This window comes from Diceros bicornis, chromosome 18 (assembly GCF_020826845.1).
Source record: "Diceros bicornis minor isolate mBicDic1 chromosome 18, mDicBic1.mat.cur, whole genome shotgun sequence".
Classification (NCBI taxonomy): Eukaryota; Metazoa; Chordata; class Mammalia; order Perissodactyla; family Rhinocerotidae; genus Diceros; species Diceros bicornis.
The window spans coordinates 22,969,097-22,992,994 of record NC_080757.1 but is presented as its reverse complement, the minus strand read 5'-3'; the positions used below and the strand labels follow the sequence as shown (position 1 = coordinate 22,992,994).

Sequence of the window (23,898 nt, the reverse complement as noted above, 5' to 3'; positions counted from 1 at the left end):
TTATCCTCCTATTATGGATGGGCTAATCAAGGCCTGAAGTAATTTAGGGAGAGAGACCCGTCCTGGGGATAAAGTAGAAGTCACCTGCCGCCCAGGTCAGTGGTCTTCCTACCACCCCATGCCACCATTTATATTGCTTTGTGCCTCAGCCACTACATATTGTGGCCTGAGGGGACTTTGGTGTGAATGGTGCCCCTTGGAGCTATGCAATGCACTGACACTGCTGGACATAGCATGATACCGTGGGCTGTTGGCCTTCATAATGGCATCCTCAGACCATGTGGAGTTATACCAGCAGGGCACCCTTGACACTCTTCTACCCTTGGGGATGTCGTTGGGTCTCTGTGTCCAGGCACGGGGTCACTTGACTGACGGAAGTGCAGGTAGATTTCACATGCTGCAGAGGAATCCTGATTTGAGTTGCTTATACAGGAAGTGGAAGCCCTGTCCATTTGATGGGAAACTTTTGAGCTTGGAAAGTTAATGAAACCAAAGACGAAGGAGTGCAAGTTTCCCTGAATTAGGGTGAAACTGTGCCTGTACCCACGAAGCTAACATGGGAAACAAAGTAACCAAAGTTTCTGAGCTTGCCTTGCAGAACAGCAGGAGGACCGCTGATGAGAGTAACTTGCTGACAGCCCTCTGCCTGACTAAGCATCATGCAGGAGCATTGAGAAGCTAAAATAACTGACTGTAAGCTTCACACGTCATAGACTAAAGATCTACTGCATGCAACACATAGAATCCCCCTGAATTTGCACAGGCAGCCCATGAAGAAATATGAAAGACAGTCGCCCCTGCACAGAGGGCTCTCAGACCTTTAGCCCCCAAGGCCACGTGCTCCCCTCCCCGTCTTATTTTCACAATATGCTTTGGAAAAATGGTGTGAACTGCACATAGACAAGCTAATCCGTAACCAGTAGAAAGAATAACTTGTGAGCAGAAAATTTATCTCCTCTGCCCAAACTGTCCCTTCTGTCCCGGGTAAGGAAGGAACTGAGGTTTTCTTAGATTCCTCAGAAATGTTGCATTCAGCAGATCTGCTATGGAGAAGCCCCCAACATTCTGTGGTCACCCACCACCTGACATTTCTGAGCCCCCTCCCCAACCCCGTTTGCCTATGTAAGTCATTTCCAAGTCAGTTTCCTTTAAGATGGCTTTCTTAGGATGAGAGTCCACCATCTTCCGATATGCTAGCTTATCGCTGATTAAAGTTCTTTCTCTACCATTTCCTGCTTGGCCTCTTATCTTGCGCTGAGAGGAAGGAGCCCTCTTGGTACCCGTGGTACCCTTATACCATTAGGGTATAAGGGGCAGAATTTTCTGGGTCTAAGCAGCTACGCTTTAATTGCAGTTTGTGGAGTCTGGGAAGGCTCCACGTCACCAATCCTTCTTCCCCATCCACAGTGTTGGACATTTCACCCTACCTAGTCCCATCTTCTCGCAATTGCCTTCTCCCCTCCCCATCTACCAACGTCCGGGTTCTGGCCCCCGTGACCTCTCACGCGTACATTGTGATAGTGCTAGCTGCTCCTCCCTTCCCCTCCCAATCCAACCCAGAGCCCCTGGTTACTTTTCCTGAAGCACCTCTGATAGCGGCACTTCCCTTCCCCACTGAATCAAAACTTTCAATGCCTGTTAGCACTAGGGTGACCAGTACCAGGATGACTGGTTTGCCTGGGACAGTGTTAATTTATACCTGTTGTCCCGGCATAATTATTAATGGTGCCTCCTTTTATTCTCAAAAGTGTCCTAATTTGGGTGAGAAAAATGCCGTGTTCATCTTACTTATTACTATCTGAATGGAGCACAAACTCCCCACCTTCATAGCCTGGCCTCGACCTTCCTTCCCAGATTTCCCCACCACTTCACACAGACCCTAACCCTAACACCTTCCCAATGGGCTTCCATGCAATTTGATAAACACATCGTGATCATCTCTGCTTCTAGGCATTTCCAAGCTATACCTGCCTCTTTTGTGCCTAGCCTGAAATACCTCCGAAAGAGCCCCTGTTAGGTCCGTCCATCAAGACCTAACTTAAGTTCTGGGCTTAAGCCTCTTTAAGTTCCTATAAAGCCTTAGTCTAAATAAAGTTCTTGTCAAGGGTCATCTAGTCTGCCTATAATTTCTCATTGTCTGTGTATTTGTGCAGTCTGGGCTGGAGGGCGATGGGAGGAGTAAGGTCAGGCACAGGGAGAATACCACAGGCTGCTGCAATGGGTCACAGGAAAGACTTTGGGCAAGCGTGGGGTTGGCCAGGAAAGGAATGGTGGGGAGGGTCCTGCTGAAAAGTTACTGAAGTACTTGGGGTCTGGAAAAACACCAGAATCAGAGGGGTGGACATGATTTGTCTGGTGATGTCTGTTCTACCCTGAATCTCACTGAAAGCCAGCCAGTCCAAAATGTCATTTCTCAGGAACACAGTTCCCACCCCCATAGCCATGCCTCTCATCCCTCCTTTCTTCTTTCTCCTTCTCAGCTCAGTGTGGATTCCCCACAAAAACACAACTGCCGATTGTAATTAAAAATGTATATTTTTATGTATTCCTAAAATACATTTACTTCCACTGAACATCATGAGTCACACTTTTGATTCACAAGAACAATGCATTTTTAAAAATACAAACATTTTCATATCGATCATCTTTGCCAGGACCCGTACAAGATTCCAGAGAGGTAGGGAGGAGAGGAGTAATATTTCTCATACTTTGCAGGGGATTGAATTGGGGCTCACAGAGGGAAAGGGACCTGACCAAAGCTTTATATTTTCAAAACAACTGGTATTCATGGCAGGTAGGTTTAAAAACATCAATACTTTAAATACAATATGTTTTTTAAAAATTATTAAATAAAAGCCATTCCTTTTGGAGAAATGATGAAATTATCTCAGGACACATCTTAGGAAGACCAGGGAAAATGAATCAAGCATTTCTCAGGCCCTGATTTGGTCTCAAAAGGTGATACTTATATCCTTGGAGTTTGGGATTTTTGGTCCAGGTACTTCATGGCATCCTGGACCCACTTCTGCTTGGGGTCAGTACAGATCTCCCTGGCTTGTTTTGTCTTGAAGCTGTGGGAGAGAGGGGAAGCAGTTAGAAGGATCCTCTTTCAAAGTTGTGTCCACTTAACCCTAAATCTTCCAGGACCATCTGCTATGGGGTGAAGGGCTTATGGTGGGAGATGAAGGGGGGACAGGGGAAGGATGGGACTCTGAGAGTTAGCTGCATCTCTTGAAGGCTCAGTAAAGCCATCCTTGCTCTTGACTTGAGGGAACTGGTATGAACTGAACAAGCCTCCAAGCAGGGAGCTAGGAGTAAAAATCTCCTGTTGTGAAAATTCATGGCATTCGAACTCTCTGAGTCTATGACTCCAAGCAACTCTGATGTAGTTCTTGACCTTTGCCCCCTAGAAATGAATTTTTGGGATGGGAGACTTTGATCTTTGTCTACTTACATCACAGCTTTCTGGGGACATTTGCTGCCGGTGATTTTTCTGTAGCTCTGCAGTCGCTGAATGGAGATCTTCTTACTGGCCACATTAAAACAGCAGACGGTTGGGACAGCAGCTGAATTTGGGAGAGAAATGAAAGAAAGGATGGGCCACTAATGATATGTAGATATTTTAAAGCATGACTTTGTAAGGAAGGAAGGAAATTTAGGAGAAGGCAAGGAAATGTAAGAGATGGAGATAGAATCCATCTGCTCTGAGGTCTTGTGCCTCTGCTTTTGATTTAGGGTCCCCAGCTGTGCAGTGGGGACCCATCACTGCGGGCGAGGATATGGAAAAAGCTCGGTCAAGGCAACAAGCTCTAGCTTTGTCATTATGAGGAGCTATGTGTCTATGTGATAGTCATCGTATCTTCACCAACTATTCTCCATTCTCTGCTTTCTGGACGCGTGGTAGACTTGCATTTCTTGGCCACTTTTGGTTGGTTGAAGCCATTAACTAGTTTTGACCCATAAGTGAGAAGACAAAGTGACAAGTGTCGTTTCTGAGCCAGAGTTTGTAATTTCCAGTGCAAGACTCTCGAGAGTTTTCTTTTCCTTTGTCAGAGTAAGCAGCAATGCTCCTGAGGGTGACTGCTCCACCAGTCTAGAATCCTGAGTATAGGAAGCAGAAGCTCTAGCCAATAAATTACAGATATATAGTACCAGTGAGAAATTAACCTTAGCTGTTTACAGCCGCTGATAATTTAAGATTGTTCGTTACCACAGCATCTTCTCTGACTCAGACTGACGCATGCACAGTAAATCTAAGTCATCAGAGGGTGGAAAAATGAGTTATGATACAAACGCTTAGGTATTTTTTCCAAACAGAGTCAAAATAGGTCACCTTGAGAGATTCCCCTGGGACCTCATTCCCCTCCTTTAACCACTGTTTCTGAAAGCTGTCGGAGTCCGGTAAAAATTCTGGGCATCCAATCAAGCAATTTTTTTCCCCTCCACCACTGCCCCAAATGCCCACTTGCTTACAGTAAGAGAGGGTCTTTCTTTTGTGTGCCCTATCCCCAAACACTGCAAAGGCAACTGGATTGTGGATACACTCGGCATCTCTCTCAATACTCATGTCAGGAAAGAAAGTGGAGACTGGCCTTGGTGGCCTGGGTTTCTAGTCATGGCTCTTCCACTGATTGTCGGGTCAGAGCATTTCTTATCCACTCATGGGACCTATTTTCCCATCTTTAAAATTCAGGGTTTGCAGTAAATCTGTTCAGATTCTTGTTGATCTGATAGATCTGGAGGTGGTCAGCTTTCCCATAGGGAAGAGGGGCTTACCTGGCTGGGCCAGCACCAGGGTGCTGAAGGCGGCTGCTGTGATCAGCAGGCACAGGAGGGCTGCAGACACCTTCATGCTGGAGGGTGAGGACATGAGCTTCAGCGTGAGAGTTGTAGTTTCTGGGCTTGTCTCAACCTCTCTGTCACTCTGCAGCACTGACTGCCTTTTAAAGAGAGCAGAGAAAGTGGGAGCTTCCAGAGAAGCCTTTGCTTGGACAAGGTCATGACCAGTCACTTTTGGAGGGAGGTCCTGAATTGCTGACCAAGCTCCACATTTTGGCAAGTTAACAGGATGTAAGAGAGCCAAACTAGGGGGCAGGGGACTTGATGCATTTTTCATCCATCCTGTGGGTCCAAGTGGGGAAGGGAGTGTGTGCTTGTGAAATGACTGAGCACAGATAATAAACAATCAGAGAGGGTCATCCTTTTTTTTTTGCTGAGGAAGATTCGCCTTGAGCTAACATCTGTTGTCAATCTTCCTCGTTTTTTTTGCTTCAGGAAGATTAGTCCTGAGCTAACATCTGTGCCAATCTTCCTCTACTTTATGTATGGGTTGCTGCCACAGTGTGGCTGACGAGTGCTGTAGGTCTGCGCCCAGGATCCAAACCTGCAAACCTGGGCCACCGAAACGGAACACACCGAACTTAACCACTATGCCACGGGGCTGGCCCTGGAGAGGGTCATTCTTAAAAGCTCTATTTTCTCTGAAATGAAACTTCTGTGGTGGGGTAAAGAAGCGAGGAAAGCAAGGGCGTGAGGAGATGAGGAGATCCTAGAACGTTTGCTGGCCCCTGTGTTCACGTGGTGGTCTGCAGGATTTGGGAGGCCTGGAAGCAGCCCTAAAACTTTTGCTAGGCTCCCTGCCACCAGCTGGGGAGAGATCTGAGCAGCTCTGAACATTACCAGGCCTCTGGGAACCCCGGAATGGTAGCACACGAGACCCTAACCCCCATTATTCAATCCAGTGGTCATAGAATCTTAGTGCCCTGGGATTTTCATGCCATAGGACACCAGAACTGGATAGTTCCTATTGATCTTGACTTCCTGTGCATTTTCCTCAAGCTTTATTGAGGAATAATTGAAGCATAAAGATTATATATATTTAAGGTTTGATACGCATATACAATGTGAAATGATTACTACAATCAAGTTAACTCACATGTTCATCACTTCACATAGTTATATATATATATATATATTTTTGGTGTTGTGAGAATACAAGTTCTACTCTCTTAGCAAATTTCAAGTATATAATACAGTGTGATTAACTATAATCACCATGCTGTACATTAGATCCCCAGAACTTATCTTATAACTGAAAGTTTTCAGTCTTTGACAAACATCTCCCCAGAAATACAAATCAAAATCACAATGAGCTATCACCCCACACATGATAGAATAACTGTTATTAAAAAGACAAGAGATAACAAGTGTTGGCGAGGCTGTGGAGAAAGCAGAACCCTTGTGTACTGCTGGTGGGATTGCAAATTAGTGCAGCCTCTGTGGAAAACAGTATGGGGGTTCCTGTGCATTTCTGAACTATTTGCTTAGCTGCTAAAGCCTTTTTTCCAAATAGAATCAAACAGTGAAAGCCTATTCATCAAACACACTGTAGTGGAGTGTGTCTGTTTGAAGCGGAATGGGTGCTCCCCTATGCCCTCACACCCCAAGGATTCAAGGCACACATTTGGAAAACCAACGATCTAGTTCACCTTCAACCCCTGAGCACACGTTGCAGACAAGTGCCCAATGGCTAAAAATATCAAAGAGAAAGAGGAGACAAGAACCCACATGTATCTTCTTTGTGCACAACACAAGGACCCCTAGTAGGAGATGGTGCAAGGGGAGGCAGTCTTTAATGGGGTCTTTAATGGGGTCCTTAATTAAGGTCTTTAGTGGGATTACTGTGCTGAATACAGAATTGAATACTGGCATGGAGGCACTTCAAGGCTGTTTCCTGGCTTTTCCTGCACACTCGCATATCAAATTGATTAATTGGTACAACTTGCACAGAGAGATGTGTTGAGAACTCTGAGGTCTTGTCTTGGATTAGTAGAAGAAAATATTGTGGCTGACTGGTCATGTCCATCATGGGCACAGGATTAAGAAAGTGCCCTTGCTGGCCTACACAATCTCTAAGCTCCCATCTAGAATACTTGGTCTACAGATGTAGGGAAGAGACAACCCGGACCTTCCTTCTTCTTGCCTGCTCAACTTCAGGGCAGGTGGTCTAGTGTGGTCTCTGGGATCAGGATCCTGAGTTTGGATGATGGCTCTGCCATTTACTAGCTTTGATACCTTGGACAACTTACTAAGCACTCTCTGCTAGGTTAAGATGGGGATAATAATCATGCCTATCTCAGAGGATTGTTGTGTGAACTAAATGAGTTAATATATATAAAGTGCTCAGAAGAGTGATGAGACCACTGTAGATACTCAGTAAGGGTAGTTCGTATTTATTATTAGTAGGAATATTTTATGGACCCAGGGATGATGGAAAAGGACTCTGAGTCTGGCCTGATGACTTCCTCCATATCTTCTCCCCAGTTTTCCCACTGCTTCCAAGTAAAGACATGTTATGCTAGGGATGGTTTCCAGGAATGCCTGAGTTGCAAACGTAGGAGATGTGTGGTCTCTAAAGTATTGGCAATACGAGTTTGGAATGTTCTTGACCTCAGAAGTGTTTGATTGAGAGGGCTGAGTGATTATGTTCTCTTAGTAGGAATCATTTCATAACTCTCCTAGGTTTTTAGCAGGCCCTGACAGCAAGTGATCTCTATTTTCAAATTTTCCTTGGAGGGCTTTGGATTTAATCTAGACCAGAGAAACTCCAGTGGGAAAAAATAAACAAAATCTTTAGAGATCCAAGTTAAGCAGCTGTTGCATCCAGATGCCTGGCTGACCCTAACAAATGGGAGCATCTTCATCAGCAGTTTTGTCTCTCTTCCTCGGAAGCTTCCCAACCAGCAGTGACCAGGGCTAGACCCAAGACTTGCCTGTGGTCTGGTGCCTGATGAGTGTGGGACCTTCATCAGGAATGACTCTGAGTGATGGGCAGGAAGTGGGTACCTACTGTGAAAGCAAAATCTTCGCTTCCTGAGTGTTTTCCAAGGAATGGCGAGTGATCAGTGAGAAAAGACTCAGGAAGCAGGACTCCTGGTTTTGTGTTGTAGCTCTGCTCCGGGTTTCCTCTAACAATGCAAAGTTACACACAGAATTGAAAGAGACAGTAACATCCATTTCATGCCAACCCTCTCTTAAAAAAAAAAAAAAGAATAGAGATGTGATGCACGGGGACAAGTGAGAAAATCCCTAAGGCGATGCCATATGTTTTAGGTTGAGATGATTCTAGAACCTGTCTCTTGACTCCCTATCTTGTGAAACCTTTACCACATTGTGGCCCTTTGACAGTTTTCTCTTAGGCAAAACAGGACCAAGTAGGGTCTGCTACCTCTTTTTCTCAAGGGTCACTGCTTACTATGTTTGAAGGAAAATTACCTCAAAATATATGTTAGTATAAAAATTCTAACAATGTGTCTAGCAAATAGCAAGTTCTCAATAACAATGCTAATTTGTGCGATCTGTGCAAGCCACTATATTATTTCATTTCACATGAGTTGACATATTTAATCCTTCCAACAAACCCATGAAGTAGGTACAGACATGCACCGCATAACAACGTTTCGGTCAATGGACTGCACAGATGATGGTGGTCCTGTAAGGTTAGTACCATATGGCTTAGGTGTGTAGTAGTCTATACCACCTAGGTTTGTGTAAGCACACTCTATGATGTTCACACAATGACACGATTGCCTAATGACTCGTTTTTCGGAGGGTATCTCCAAGATTAAGTGACACATGACTGTATTCTAATTAAATCCATTTCAAAAATGAGAAAATAGAGGCTTAGGAAAGTTAAGAACTTCCCTTTCTGTAAATCATTGATATAAGTGAAGCCTGCTTTTCAGAGTTGCCCTGAGAGAAATCAAAGCTCTTTTATTTACAATATTCCTCCTGTTTGTTATATTATCTAATACAGTCCTCCTGGGGCAATCAACTTTGCTTTTTTGTACAGAGATGAAGACTGAGGCACAGAATGCTGAAAGTATCTCCCTGAGCCAATTGGTCATGGTAATGCTAGCCTATACTTCAACATCAATATCAAACACAAAGATCTCAGCAGCTTACTGTGAGAGATGTTTATCGTTTGTTTATGTCACAGCCTGATATTGGTCAGGCAGCTTACCAAAGGTACTGTCTTCTGAGAAGTAACTCGGAGATCCAGGCTGCTTGTAAATTATAGCCAACATCTGGGACATGCAGCCTCTAAGGTCACTGAGGCAAAGAGAGAGGGTTGACAGGATATGGAGGATGTTTTAAAGAACCAGACATGGGAGCAGCTTATATTACATGTGTCTACATATTGTTGGCCTTAACTTGTCATATGACTGTAGTCTAAGTGCAAAGGAGGCTGAGAAATGAAGAGCAATGCATGAATATTTGGTGAGGAGTAATGGTTTCTATCATAGTCTGGCCTTTGCTCACTTCTTCACAACATAAGTTAACACAATTAACCTGTTCCCCAAGAGAGACAACCCAAAGTCCCATACAGTCATTGCATCAACCTACATGCCTGGGATACCTGAATGGCAGGTGGTCTTCTCGGTTAGATGAGGACATGGATCTACTTTGTCAAGTGACCTGTGAACTGGAAAAACAAGTTATTTGTCCCTTCCCCAGTATATCAAAGTTGAAAAGGACAGAGTGCTTGCAATCAACACCCTCATTCATGGAAAGGAAGAGAGTAGACACCAGAGGCCAATGCTCTGCAGCAATCCTGCTGTTCTTTAGGCAGATGTTGTAAAAGTTCCTCACCCTTGAGGAGGCTTGATTCTGCAATCTGGGGAAACTTTTTGTCTTTTTTTTTTTTTTTTGCTTGAAGAAGATTCACCCTAAGTTAACATCTGTGCCAATCTTCCTCCGCTTTGTATGTGGGTCACTGCCACAGCATGGCTGCTGACGAGTGGTGTAGGTTGGCGCCTGGGAACCAAACCCGGGCTGCCAAAGAGGAGTACACCAAACTTAACCACTAGGCCATGGGGCCAGCCCCACTCTTTTGTCTTTTTGATCCTGGCTCCTGATAGCCTGGTGATGTGCCTCCTTTTACGTTATTCCCCTTGGCCACCTCTGAAGTGGGTGCGGAAGAGAGACATGTTCTTCCAGGGGGTTCTGCAGCCTTTGAAGCCTGCTTGTTGCGCTATAGGGCTTGGACTTTGTTTTCATTTTGAACTGTCAGTGGCTTCTTCTTTTTTTTTTCTTTCAGGCCAGGCTGATTCACGGTTCTATTGGCAATATAGTACAGTTCTCTTTAACAGGCTTCTGATATCTTTCCACCCAGTCAATTCCATGTGCCAGCAGCCACAGCCCACATTTCTTTCTAAAGATAGTTCTCAAATTATTTTTTTGATTTTTCCTCTCTCTCTCCCCTTTCTCCTAATGAGTCTTAAAATGGCAAGTCTACAACTTTAATCTGATTTTTGCCCTAAGTCACTTCATCCAACTATAAGTTTTTTCCTGGATTTTTACTTCTGAAATCTTTTGACTTAAATATCTTCTCTTCATGTTTGGGACCTTGAAACAGAGGGCTTTCCCAACAACATAAGGGAAATTTGTGGACTTTACCCCATTACATTTCTACTTTAAGACCAGTCAATTCTTTCCTGAACTCATCTCTTTTTTGCAATACCTCAACAAATGCACACAAAAACAACCAACACATTACTAATGCATATTTTTTAAACTCTCTCCCTGGTGCTACAGTTTCAGCAGACAGGACTTGACAGCTTCAACAGTTCATATCTTGAATCTCCATCTTTTCAACCTGAATTATTGGCTTCCTTACTGCCTGGTGCCGAAAGTCTAGCCAATGCTACACATCCTAGGTTTTTAACGACAACGTATGATCGTGGTGTCGATTCTTCTATTAGCAGGGTTAAGCTAGGCTCCCAATTTCAGTGGCTTAATACAGTGAAGGATTATTTCTCTCTCCTGTCTTAGTGCAAGGTGGGTCAAGTGGCTCTCCTCCAAGCAGTCACCAGTGACTTGGGGATGTGGGCTGCCTCCACCTGGAAGTTGGGCTTTAATGAACACTTTGCCTCCAAGGTCAGCATGACAGAGGAAGAGAAGGCTGGAGGTATGAGTTGTTTATAAGGACTACATCTGGAAGTGGCTTACATCATTTCAGCCCTCATCCAATTGGTTAGAATTCAGTCACACTGCCCCCAAATAAATGCAATTTAGGCTGGAAAATGTAGAAGAACACATGGATATGTGGTGGGCATTGACAGCCTCTGCTATTTCAGGACTGAGGCACGCCCAACAGCCAGGTCTAGGGGTAGGAAAGTTCAAACAAAAGGCACTCATCATGTCTAAGCCAGAGGCACAGGTCAAGCCCAGAGACTGCATTGATCTGAAAGACACAACATCGGGGAACCTCAAGGCTATCGCATCACTAGTCCACAGACATGGCTGAGAACGAGTTAAAAGGATAGAAGGGGCTTCTTCCCCATCCAACACTCCATATCAGAATCTTTGGATAGTACCTGGAAATCTGTGTTTTCCTTAGTGTCTAAGTGATGGTGATACCAACATGAGAGTCATTTGTCTACCGACAATCTCCATTTATGGGGACCCAGTCAGGTAAAGAAACTTGCCCAAATTTACTAGGAACATTGGTGGTATAACCGGTTTAATCTTTGAATCCCATGAAACTCAATGCACAGTTATGTGTAAGCCCCTGTTCCTGGTTGTGGTTTGAGATTTCTCTCTAATCCTCTGTGCCTGAAGGGGACAAGGGGCCCAGGCCTACAAGAGGACAAGTGTGTTTATAATTCCTTGAAAATGAAGAGATATGGCTTGACAAAGAGAGTGTGAGCAGATTCTGTTTGGGCTTGGGCACATGGAGCCCATCTCTCCTTGCCTGTCCTACTATCTGACACTATGCTTAATATTTTCCTGCACCAGAGGGCTTGCTGTGTCTCAGGATACTATAACATCTATTTATTTCTCCTCCTACCTCCTATCGGCCTCCTGTTGCTCTCCATTGGAACTTGAGATTACTCCCCTTGGCAGCAAATGGTTGTTGTTTGCTTGCCGCTAAGGAGTCTGATTTCTCTGGACACCTTGATATTTCTACTTGGGGCTTTGATGCAAATCTTCTGTCTCCAAGAAGCTCAGCTTGAAGTTATCAAGGATTCGTCAGTACCCTGCCTTAGGTGCAGGATCCTCACCCTCCTTGCTCTTCCTCAACTTGTAGAGATACAAATTTTTAAGACACATGGTTGCCAGATGTGGAAGGAAATGTGCAAAGTCATCTGTCAGTCCCTTGCCTGATCGCAATGCAGGTGATGTTTGTATTATTCTGGATCCAAGCATTGATTAGAAGGGGAAAACCAGCCAGCCATAATAAGGCTGATGCAATAGATGAGGGGGCTACTTTTGGGTAGGGTGTGGGATGGTGAGAAAAGGAATGACTTTGGAAAGAAAGAAGATATTTGAATAAATGGCTAAAGCTGATATCAGGTCTGGAGATGTGTAGCTGGCTAAGCCTGGCCCCAACCTACCCAACTCTCCTTGACATGCAGGTGAGCCCAGCTTGGAGGCAAGCCCCGGGTCTATCATATACTCCTACCTCCAGAACACAAGCTATACCTTCTGAAACCATGCCTTCTTTCCCCTGTTACTGCCAGCTTTATCTTATCCTTAAAAAAACCATCAAAGTCAGGTTTTATCCCAAAATATATTTTATGTGAAATCTCGAGACATACAAATAAAAACATTCAATTCTATAATAACATTATGGTTTCATCAGGACATCACTTCCCAAAAACCAAAAAAAAATCTTTGCATTGATTTGTGCAAGGAACTTCATAACACCACAGAGAGGTAGATAGGAGAGGAGTATCCTGCAGTTTTCAAAGGACTGAGGGTGACATTCTGTCTCCAAGCTTTACAGTTAAAACCCACCCAAATCCACGGCACATTAAATTAAAATATTAACAACTTACAAGAAGATAAAACATTACTTAAGAAAAACTATGATTCACATCATCAGACAAAACCCATATTCCTTAGAACCACAATAAAATAATCTCAGAGCACATCTGGGAAAGGATAGGGCATACAAAGGTGTTTCTCAGGTACTGGCTTGGCTTCAGTTCAGGTGTGAGTGTTTAAAGCTTTGACATCTGGATTTTCTTGTCCAGGTGCTGCATGGAATCCTGGACCCACTTCTGCTTGGGGTCAGCACAGACCTGCTTGGCCAGTTTGGTCTTGAAGCTATGGGGGAGAGAGGGTACAGTTAGATGGAGCACTCTGAGGATTCAGCCTGGGAGTATAACCTACTTTATGGGAAATCTGCCTGGCCGACTAGCTTGGGGTGATGGTGCTGCCCTAGGGATGGAGGAGAAAGAAGGGACCTCAGGGGAAGAGCTGCTTTTGCTGGCTGAGGTGAAGTCATGTTGGCTCCTGGATGAACAGGACATCACCTAATGAAGTAACTGAGTTCTGAACCCATGGCTGGACACGGAGCTGGGAGTGGGAAGTTTCTTTATTTTCTTGAATTCAGTTTTCCCATTGGAAAGTTTCTGGAATTGGATTAGACATGGTCTAAGCATCCGAGGGTTTAACTCCAATTCCATCTGATAATAACCCTATCCACTGCCGGGGAGAAGAACTGAGGACCGAGGGTTGAGTGTGGGTGGTCATGGTGCGCTCACATCACAGCTTCCTGGGGACAGTGGCTGCTGGTGATTCTTCTGTAGCTCTCCAGCCTCTGGATGGAGATCCGCTTATTGATGAATCTGTAGCAGCAGATGGTTGAGGTATTAACCCCAGCTACAAAGAAACAACAACAAAAGGCTATTTCGAATGTGTTCTGGAGCTTTCTATTTATAAAGTAGGGAACAGTAAGAAGGAGGAGTCAAAGAGAAAGGAAGCCACCCACCCCAAATCCAGTACTGTCGTTTGAGTCCTTCCTTAAACTCTCTGTCTCATGGACTACAAAATGGAAGGGCACCATCCCTCATTGTGAGGGGAAGAGGAGCTGATGACAACTCTAGGTGTTGCTAGGAGAGGCTAACAGAATAATCCAATTTCTTAGGGCAAGAGGACCCGAGCTACGGATCCCCCTTTAGGCTCCAAGTAATCATTGCCTGATCATGAGTTTCCCTGATACCCATTGCCTCTGCAGAGCTGTGTCTCTGGAAGCTGGACTGAATGAAGCATAGTCCAGATTCTGGGTCTCCTGCTCTGCCCTACACTCTGTCTTGAAATACCCTGCAAACCCACCACCAGAGGCCCCCTCCCTTGATCACCCCAGTTCCCAAACACTATGGAAAGGAGCCGGGACAGTAACTGCACTGGGGGTGTGCTTACAGAGCTGGAGTCCTGGAAGGAGCTGGATTTGGGGTCCACAGCTGGAATTCTTGTCCAGGCTCTGCCCAGGAGCAGCTGTGTGATCAGGCTCACTCCTTACCCTTCTCTGACTTTCCTGATCTTACAAAGGCAGTTGTTCAAGTGAGACTGTGGGTACCCTTCTGCTCTGAGGGCCCAGGATAACCCAGAGATGGGTGATGTGCTTCAAAGGGAAGGAGAGGGGGGCTTACCTGGCTGAGCCAGCAACTGGGTGCTGAAGGCAGCTGCTGTGAGCAGCAGGCACAGAAGAGCTGCGGAGACCTTCATGCTGGAGGGTGAGCACGGGAGCTTTGGCGTGAGTTGTGGTTTCTGGTCTGGTCTCAGCCTCTCTGCTTCTCTGGTGGCTCTGCTTGCCTTTTATAGGAACAGACAGGAAAAGGGAAAAATTCAGTGAGCAAGAGGGCTTTGTTCTTGTGAATGAATCACAGGATGGAGTAATTAATCTGCTGAGCTGTATAACTCTGCCCTGAGGAGGATGTTAGGAAATGAGAGAGAAAACAGTGAGTTGATGTTGGCCTATTTTCCATCTAAGATAAGAAGTGCTAGGTGAGGTGGGAGCTACGCCCAGGCAGACCACAGCATGTGATCTACAGCTGTTATTAAGGGTTCTGCCTTTTTTGAAATGAAACACTTTTGGTAGAAAAAGGAAGGAAGTAGGGATACCAAAGTCAAGGAGATGTAAGGAATTTCCCTATTTTCTCTTTCAGGTAGCATCCCCAGGACCCCAGGGTCTGGAAAGAGGAACCAAAACTTTGTCTGGGCTCTAAAATGGACTAAAAATCTTTCCCTGCTTTAAATCATGCTGGCTTTTCTAAAACCGGAGAGAAATAGGATAATAGCACATTAGCAGAAAAGTAGAATTCAGTATTCTTAGAATAATAGTACCTAAAATTGTAGTGTCTGTTCTATTGCTGTGTAACAACCCATGTGAAAACAGTGACTTAATAACTATTATTGGTTTTGCTCTTGAATGTGGAGGTTGACTCACCTCAGCAAGGCAATTCTCACTCAGGGAGTTTTTAGATCTTCTCATTTGGATCATGGCGGGATTGGGGTTGATACCGGCTCAACACAAGGTTGACATAAGGGAAACCATATTGTAGAAAAGAAACCAGGTTGTAACTTTGAATGACCTCTGACTAGCTATCCCAGCTGGATATGCACCCTCCAGGAGATCTAACTGCTCTGTAGGTTTTATGGCCCCTGCTTGTGCACGTATCTCCCAGCTGAGATGAGACAATAATTTTGTTCTTTTGAGTTCCTTAGGAATTTGATTACCCCCGGACAGAGAGTCTATGCTGATAGCCACCATCAAATGACAATTGAAAGATCTGGTGTGGTGACTCCCAGTCTGTAACACCAGAGAGTCAACATTCCTAACCCCTCTCCTATAACCCACTGGCCTATATAACTGCTTCAAGATTCTGTGCCCCTCCTTAAAATGGTTCTTTAGGACACTAGTCCACCATCTTCTGATTCACTAGCTTATTGCTTAATAAAATGCCCTTTATTTAGCACCGTCTTGCCTCTTGACGATTGGCTTTTGTCTTGTGATGAGCAGATTGTGCCTATTGTACAGTAACAGGGTCACCTCAAGGCCTTCACTCACTCTCTGTTGTCTGGGCCAAGGGCTTAAACAGCTGGGGGTTGGACTCAATGGAAGCATCTCTCTCTCTCTCTCTCTCTCTCTCATCTCTCCAGTGGTCTGTCCACATGGCTGGGTATTTTACACCACCGTTTAAGGCTCCCAGGTGCAAGGGTAGGGAATGTAGACCCCATCTCTTAATGCAAGGAGTGTAAAAGAATTTGCAGACATGTTTGAAAACCACTATCTGTTTCATAGACTATCAGAACTGCAAGACATGTAAAGAATGTGGAATACTGTGGTTTTAAAAATATCAAGTTATCTAGGAATTTGTTATTCCAAGTAAAAGAATATAGGGAAGCCAAATTTATGAACAAAATCAAAGTGGACCTGCTCACTTTGGAGCAGAGGCAGGAATCTCCACAACCCCCTCCCCGCACACAAATCTCAGGGATCCAAAAAATAGATTTTGAAACCCATTTGTCTAGTTATCCATTTCAAAGTATTGCCCTTTACACACACACATTACAAGGTCATCAACTAATTGCTGATGATATCAATGAATAGGGGTTTGACGAGAGGCCATGTGTGGCCCTTCACACCCATAGCTGGTTCACCCATGATGGACATGGGATGTAACACAGCAAAATTCTTCAGTGGAAGAGATAGGAGCATTATAAAGCTTGGACACTGATTTGGAAGCAATTCAAGTCTTCTATTCTGGCTTTAGCTTTACATCAAGTTTATTCTTACCTCTGTGGCTTTGCTCATGCTACTATCTTTATTAGCTTTTTTTCAAATTTCCATTACTCCCAGTTCCAGAAATTGGTGATGATTCAATCTACATCCTATCTCTCTGTATCCATGGAGTCTTCTCAGCCCACTCTTACGTAACCCATCACAATAGCTTATTTTCTAATCCAGTGTGTATATTCCATCTACTTGGTGCTTCTTAGAAACAGAACCTTCTCCCCTGGCTTTTTCTGGTCCAGGAGATAGATTTCATGAATAACCTAATGATGATCCATGAAGCTGGGGTAGGGCACAGAGGCCCTGCCCAGAGGATACCTTCCCTAAGTGTGTCTGTTCAGTAGGTCAAGGAAGTACTGATGAGCTCCAGTTCATGCAACCCCTCTCCTTCAAAAAATCTCAAGTGAAGTCCCCCAGGATATCTCTGCCTAAGACCCCAGGGAAAGTGCCAGCTTGTGCTCACTATGGAAAGGCTGTGTTTGTCACCCAGAGGAACTGGGAATGGAAGAAATAAGAGGCTGTTAAATTTGCGACAGAATTTTGTAAAAACACTTTATAATGATTTAAAAGTAATGTCAGCTGATTTTAGAAAATATGGCAAAATTAGAAACGCATAAGAAAAGGACAAAGTCCTCTACATTGTTAGTACCCAAAGTGTAACTGATTAATTTCTTTTCAAAGTCTAAAAAATATTGTAGCACTTTATCATTATAAAATATCCTTCTTTATCTCTAGTAACAATTTTTGTCTTAAAATCTATTTGTTAGACAATGGTATAGCCACTGGGTTACTGTTTGCATGGCATATCTTTTCCCATCTTTTTACTTTCAAATTATTTGAGTTTTTGAACCAACATTGTGTCTCTAGTAGACAGCATATAGTTCGATTATTTTTAAAATCAATTCACCCAGTCTTTGCCTTTTATTGGAGAGTTTTATCATTTTACATTTAGTGCAATTAATGATAAAGTAGGATTAACATCTGAAATTTTGCTTTTTTCCTCCTATATGCTTATATCTTCTTTGTCCCTCAATTCCTCCAATACTTTTTGTTTTCGGAATGTATTCATTTTCCCCCCTAGCTTTATTGAGATAATTGACATAGAACATTGTGTATGTTTACGGTGTAAAACATGATGAGTTGATACATATATATGAAATGATTACAACAATAAGGTTAGTTAACACCTCCATCATCTCACATAATTAACTTTTTTGTGTGTGGTGAGAACATTTTAGATCTACTCTCCTAGCAACTTTAAAGTATATAATACTGTATTGTTAACATAGTAACTATGCTGTACATTAGATCCCCAGAGTTTATTCATCTTATAACTAGAAGTTTGTACCCTTTGACCAACATCTCCCCATTTCCCCCATCCTTCAGCCTCTGGTAACCACCATTCTACTCTCTGTTTCTATGATTTCAGCTTTTTTAGATTCCACATATAAGTGAGATCATACAGTATTTGTCTTTCTCTGTCTGACATATTTCACTTAGCATAATGACATCAAGATCCATCCATGTTGTTGCAAATGAGTGGATTTCCTTCTTTCTTGTTGCAGAATAATATTCTATTGTGTGTGTGTATACATACATATATACATATATATACACACACATCTTCTTTTCCATTCATCCATTGATAGACACTTAGGTTGTTTTTATATCTTGGCTCTTGTGAATAACGCTGCAATGAGCATGAGAGAGCAGATATCTCTTTGAGGTTCTGATTTCATTTCCTTTGGATATATGCCCAGAAGTGTAACTGCAGGATCATCTGGTAGTTCTATTTTTAATTTTTTAAGGAACCTCTATACAGTTTTCCATAGTGACTGTACCAATTTACATTTCCACCAACAGTGCGCAAGTGTTACCTTTTCTCCACATCCTTGCCAGCACTTTTTATCTCTGTCTTTTTCTCAGTAACCATTTTAACAGGTGTAAGGTGATATTTCATTGTCCTTTTGATTTGCATTTCCCTGGTGACTAATGATGGTGAGCATCTTTTCATGTACATGTTGGCCATTTGTTTGTCTTCTTTGGTAAAATGTCTATTTGGGTTCTCTGCCCTTTATTTATTTATTAGGTTTATTTACTTTTATTGAGGTAAGATTGGTTTATAACATTATGAAAATTTCAGGTGTACATCATTATATTTTTATTTCTGTGTAGACTACATCACGTTCACCTCCCAAAGACTAATTACCATCCATCACCATACACATGTGCCCTTTTACTCCTTTTGCCCTTCTCTCTGGTAACGGCGGATCTAATCTCTATATCTATGTGTTTTTTGTTGTTGTTGTTGTTGTTTTTGTCTTCCACTTATGAGTGAAATCGTATGGTATTTGACTTTCTCCTTCTGACTTATTTCGCTTAGCATAATACCCCCAAGGTCCGTCCATGTTGTCACAAATCACATGATTTCATCTTTTTTTTGTGGTTGAGTAGTATTCCATTGTGTGTGTGTATATGTATATATATATATATATATATATATATATATATATATACATATACACACACACACCATATCTTCTTTATCCATTCATCCATTGATGGGCAGTTAAGTTGTTTCCAAGTCTTGGCTATCGTGTATAATGTTGCAATGAACGTGGGGGTGCAAATATCTTTTTGAATTAGTATTTTTGTGTTCTTTGGATAAATACCTAGAAATGGTATAGCTAGATCATATGATAGTTCTATTCTTAATTTTTTGAAGAATCTCCATCCTGTTTTCCATAGTGGCTGCACCAGTTTACATTTACTTCAGCAGTGTTTAAGGATTCCCTTCTCTCCATATCCTCTCCAACACTTGTTATTTCTTGATTTTTTAATTATAGCCATTCTGACAGGTGTGAGGTGATATCTCATTGTAGTTTTGATTTACATTTCCCTAATAATTAGTGATGTTGAACATCTTTTCATGTGCCTCTTGGCCATCTGTGGATCTTCTTTGGAAAAATGTCTGTTCAGATCCTTTGCCCATTTTTTAATTGGGTTGTTTGTTTTTTTGTTGTTGAGTTATATGAGTTCATTATATATTTTGAATATTAACCCCTTATCAGGTATATGATTTGCAAATATCTTCTCCCAATTTTTAGGTTGTATTTTCATTTTGTTGATGATTCCTTTGTTATGCAGAATCTTTTTAGTTTGATGTAGTCCCATTTGTTTATTTTTTCTTTTGTTTCCCTTGCCTGGGGAGATATGGTATTCAAAAAGATACTGCAAAGACTAATGTCATAGAGCATACTGTCTATGTTTTCTTCTAGGAGTTTTATGGTTTCAGGTCTTACACTCAAGTTTTTAATCCATTTTGAGTTAATTTTTGTGTATAGCGTAAGACAATGGTCTACTTTCTTTCTTTTTTTTTTTTTTTTGTTTGGCATGTGGCTGTCCAGTTTTCCCAACACCAGTTTTTGAAGAGACTTTCTTTTCTCCATGGTATGTTCTTGGCTCCTTTGTCAAAAATTAGCTATCCTTAGATGTGTGGGTTTATTTCTGTGCTCTGAATTCTGTTCCATTGATCTGTGTGTTTGTTTTGGTGCCAGTATCATACTGTTTTGAGCACTACAGCTTTGTAGTATATTTTGAAATCAGGGAGTGTGATACTTCCAACTTTGTTCTTTTTTCTCAGGATTCCTTTGGCTATGCAGGGTCTCTTGTTGTTTTACATAAATTTTAGGATTCTTTGTTCTGTTTCAGTGAAAAATGTCGTTGGAAATTTGATAAAGATTGCATTGAATTTAGAGAGTATGGACATTTAAACTATGTTAATTCTTCCAATCCATGAGCATGGAATATCTTTTGATTTCTTCGTATCTTCATGATTTCTTTTTACAATGTTTTATAGTTTTAAGTGTACAGGTCTTTCACTTCTTTAGTTAAATTTATTCCAAGTATTTTATTCTTTTTATTGTGAGTGTAAATGGGATTGTGTTCTTGATTTCTCTTTCTGCTATTTCATTGTTAGTGTATAGAAACACAACTGATTTTTGTATGTTGACTTTGTAACTTGCAACTTTACTGTATTTGTTTATTATTTCTAATAGTTTTTTGGTGGATTTTTTTAGGGTTTTCTAAATTTAAAACTATGTCATATGCAAATGGTGACGGTTTTACTTCTTCCTTACATTTTGGATCCTTTTTGTTTCTGTTTCTTGCCTGATTGCTCCAGCTAGGTCTTCCAATACTATGTTAAACAAGAGTGGTGAAAGTGGGCGTCCTTGTCTTATTCCTGCTGTCAGAGGGATAGCTTTCTGTTTTTCACCATTGGGTATGATGTTAGCTGTGGGTTTGTCATATATGGCCTTTATCATGTTGAGGTACTTTCCTTCTATACCCATTTTATTCAGAGTTTTTATCATAAGTGGATGCTGTATCTTGTAAAATGCTTTCTCTGCATCCATTGAGACGATTGCGTGATTTTTATTCTTCATTTTGTTAATGTGGTGTATCATATTGATTGATTTACAGAGGTTGAACCATACGTGTATCCCTGGAATAAATCCCACTTGATTATTGTGTATATCCTTTTAATGTATTGTTTTATTCAATTTGCTAGTAGTTTGTTGAGGATTTTTGCATCTATGTTCATCAGTGATATTGGCCAGTAATTTTTTTTGTGTGTTGTCCTTGTCTGGTTTTGGTAGCAGGATAATGTTGGCCTCATAGAAAGAATTAGAAAATATACTCTCCTCTTCAATTTTTTGGAAGAGTTTGAGAAGGATAGATATTAAATCTTTGAATATTTGCTAGAATTAACCAGGGAAGCCGGCTGGTCTTGAACTTTTACTTTTTGGGATGTTCCTGTTTACCGTTTTGATCTTCTTACTGGTGATCAGTCTCTTCAGATTCTCTATTTCTTCTTGATTCAGTTTTGGAAGGCTGTATGATTCTAAGAATTTATCCATTTCTTTAGATTATCCAGTTTGTTGGTGTATAGCTTTCCACAGTGTTCTTTTATAATCCTTTGTATTTCTGTGGTGGCCATCGTTATTTCTCCTCTTCCATTTCTGATTTTAATTATTTGAGCTGTCTCTCTTTTTTTCCTGGTGAGTCTAGCTAAAGGTTTGTCAATTCGTTTTATCTTTTCAGAGAACCAGGTCTTAGTTTCATTGCGTTTTTCTATTTTTTTTTTAGTCTATTTCATTTATTTCTGCTCTGATTTTTATTATTTCCTTCCTTCTACTAACATTGGGATTAATTTTCTCTTCTTTTTCTAGGTCCTTTAGGTGTACTGTTAGATTATTTGAGATTTTTCTTAAATTTTGAGGTAGGCCTGTATTGCTATAAACTTCCTGCTTAGTACTGCTTTTGCTGTATCTCATAAATTTTATTATGTTGTGTTTTCATTTTTATTTTTTTCTCCAGGTACTTTTTTTAAATTATTTTTTGATTTCTTCATTGACCTAATAGTTGTTCAGTAGAATTTTGTTTAATCTCCACATATTTGTGGTTTTCCAGGTTTCTTCCTGTGGCTGATTTCTAATTTCACACCTTGTGGTCAGAAAAGATACTTGGTATTGTTTCAATCTTCTTAAATTTATTGAGACTTATTTTGTGGCCTAATATGTGATCTTTCTTGGAGAATATTCCATGTGCATTCAAAAAGAATGCATATTCTGCTGCTTTTGGATGGAATGTTCTGTATGTATCTGCTAAATCCATCTGGTCTAATGTGTCATTTAAGGCCAATGTTTCCTTATTGATCTTCTGTTTGGATGATGTATCCATTGATGTAATTGGAGTGCTAAAGTACCCTACTATTATTGTGTTACTGTCTATTTCTCCTTTTATGTCTGTTAATAATTGCTTTATGTATTTAGGTGCTCCTATGTCAGGCACATAGATATTTACAAGTGTTATGTCTTCTTGTTGGATTGTCCCCTTTATCATTATGTAATGCCCTTCTTTATCTCTTGTTTCAATTTTTGTTTTAAAATCTATTTTGTCTGATATAAATATTGCTACCCCAGCTTTCTTTTTGTTTCCATCTGCATGGAGTATCTCTTTCTATCCCTTTACTTTCAGTTTGTGTGTGTCTTTAGATCTGAAGTGTGTCTCTTGTATGCAGCATATATATGGGTCTTATTTTTTTTCCATTCAGCACCCTATGTATTTTGATTGGACCATTTAGTCTGTATAGATTTAAAGTAAATATTGATAAGTATGTACTTACTACCATTTTGTTACTTTTTTTCTGGATATTTTTGTAGGTCTTCTTTGTTCCTTTCTTCTTCTTTTACTCTCTTCCCTTGTGATTTGATGGCGTTCTTTAGTGTTCTGTTTGAGTTCCTTTCTGTTTATTTTTTTGTGTATTTATTATAGGTTTTTTGTTTGTGATTACCATGAGTTTCATGTATAATAATCTATGTAAATAGCAATCTACATTAAGTTGATGGTCTCTTGAGTTTGACTTCTTACTAAAAGACTTATACTTTTAACCCCTCCAACCCCATGTTTTATATTTTTGATATCATATTTTACCTCTTTTATTTTTGTGTATCCCTTAACCTCTCATCATGGAAATAGATAATTTTAGTACTTTTGTCTTTTGGCCTTCATACACGCTTTACAGGTTGTTGATCCACTCTCTTTTTTGTATATTTGCCTTTACCAGTGATTTTTTTTCTTTGATAATATTCTTATTCCTATTTGTGGTCTTTTCTTTTCCACTTAAATAAATCCCTTTAACATTTCTTGTAAGGACAGTTTAGTGGCGATGAACTCCTTTAGTTTTTGCTTGTCTGGAAAATGCTTTATCTCCCCTTCCATTCTGAATGATAGCCTTGCTGGGTAGAGTATTCTTGGCTGAAGCTATTTTCCTTTCAACACTTTGAACATATTGGGCTATTTCCTTCTAGCTTGTCAGGTTTCTGCTGAGAAGTCAGCTAATAGTCTTATGGGGTTTCCTTTGTATGTAACTTGTTGCATTTCTCTTGTAGCTTTTAGGATTCTCTCTTTATCTTTAATTCTTGTAATTTCAATCATAATGGGTCTTGGCGTGGGCCTCTTTGGATTCATCTTTGTTTGGTGCTCTCTGTGCTTTCTGTACCTGGATCTCTGTTTCCTTCTCCAGGTTAGGGAAATTTTCTTTATTTGCTATTGTTATATGCTATAGTAGCTATATATGCTATATATAATAGCTATATGCTATTATTTCTTTAAATATGTTCTCTGCCCCTTTGTCTCTTTCTTCTCTTTCTGGGACACATGTAGTACGGATGTTAGTATGCTTGATGTTGTCCCAGAGATCACTTAGACTGTCCTCATTCTTTTTAATTCTTTTTTCTTTTTTCTGTTCA

The 23,898-nt window shown here is 41.3% G+C and overlaps 2 protein-coding genes across 2 annotated transcripts; both read right to left on the bottom strand.

Annotated features, from left to right (window-relative positions):
- Positions 1 to 2,965: 2,965 nt before the first annotated feature.
- Positions 2,966 to 4,852, bottom strand: LOC131416662 (eotaxin-like). The gene is made up of 3 exons (XM_058559321.1): positions 4,777 to 4,852; positions 3,455 to 3,566; positions 2,966 to 3,071 (listed from the first exon to the last, which is right to left on the bottom strand). Exons 1-3 carry the CDS (start codon positions 4,850 to 4,852, stop codon positions 2,966 to 2,968), a joined length of 294 nt encoding a protein of 97 aa, XP_058415304.1.
- A 7,744-nt stretch (positions 4,853 to 12,596) lies between these two features.
- LOC131416661 (C-C motif chemokine 7-like) lies at positions 12,597 to 14,529 on the bottom strand. Its single transcript, XM_058559320.1, has 3 exons — positions 14,442 to 14,529; positions 13,554 to 13,671; positions 12,597 to 13,113 (listed from the first exon to the last, which is right to left on the bottom strand). Exons 1-3 carry the CDS (start codon positions 14,515 to 14,517, stop codon positions 13,008 to 13,010), a joined length of 300 nt encoding a protein of 99 aa, XP_058415303.1. The 5' UTR covers positions 14,518 to 14,529; the 3' UTR covers positions 12,597 to 13,007.
- Between the last annotated feature and the right edge of the window lie 9,369 nt (positions 14,530 to 23,898).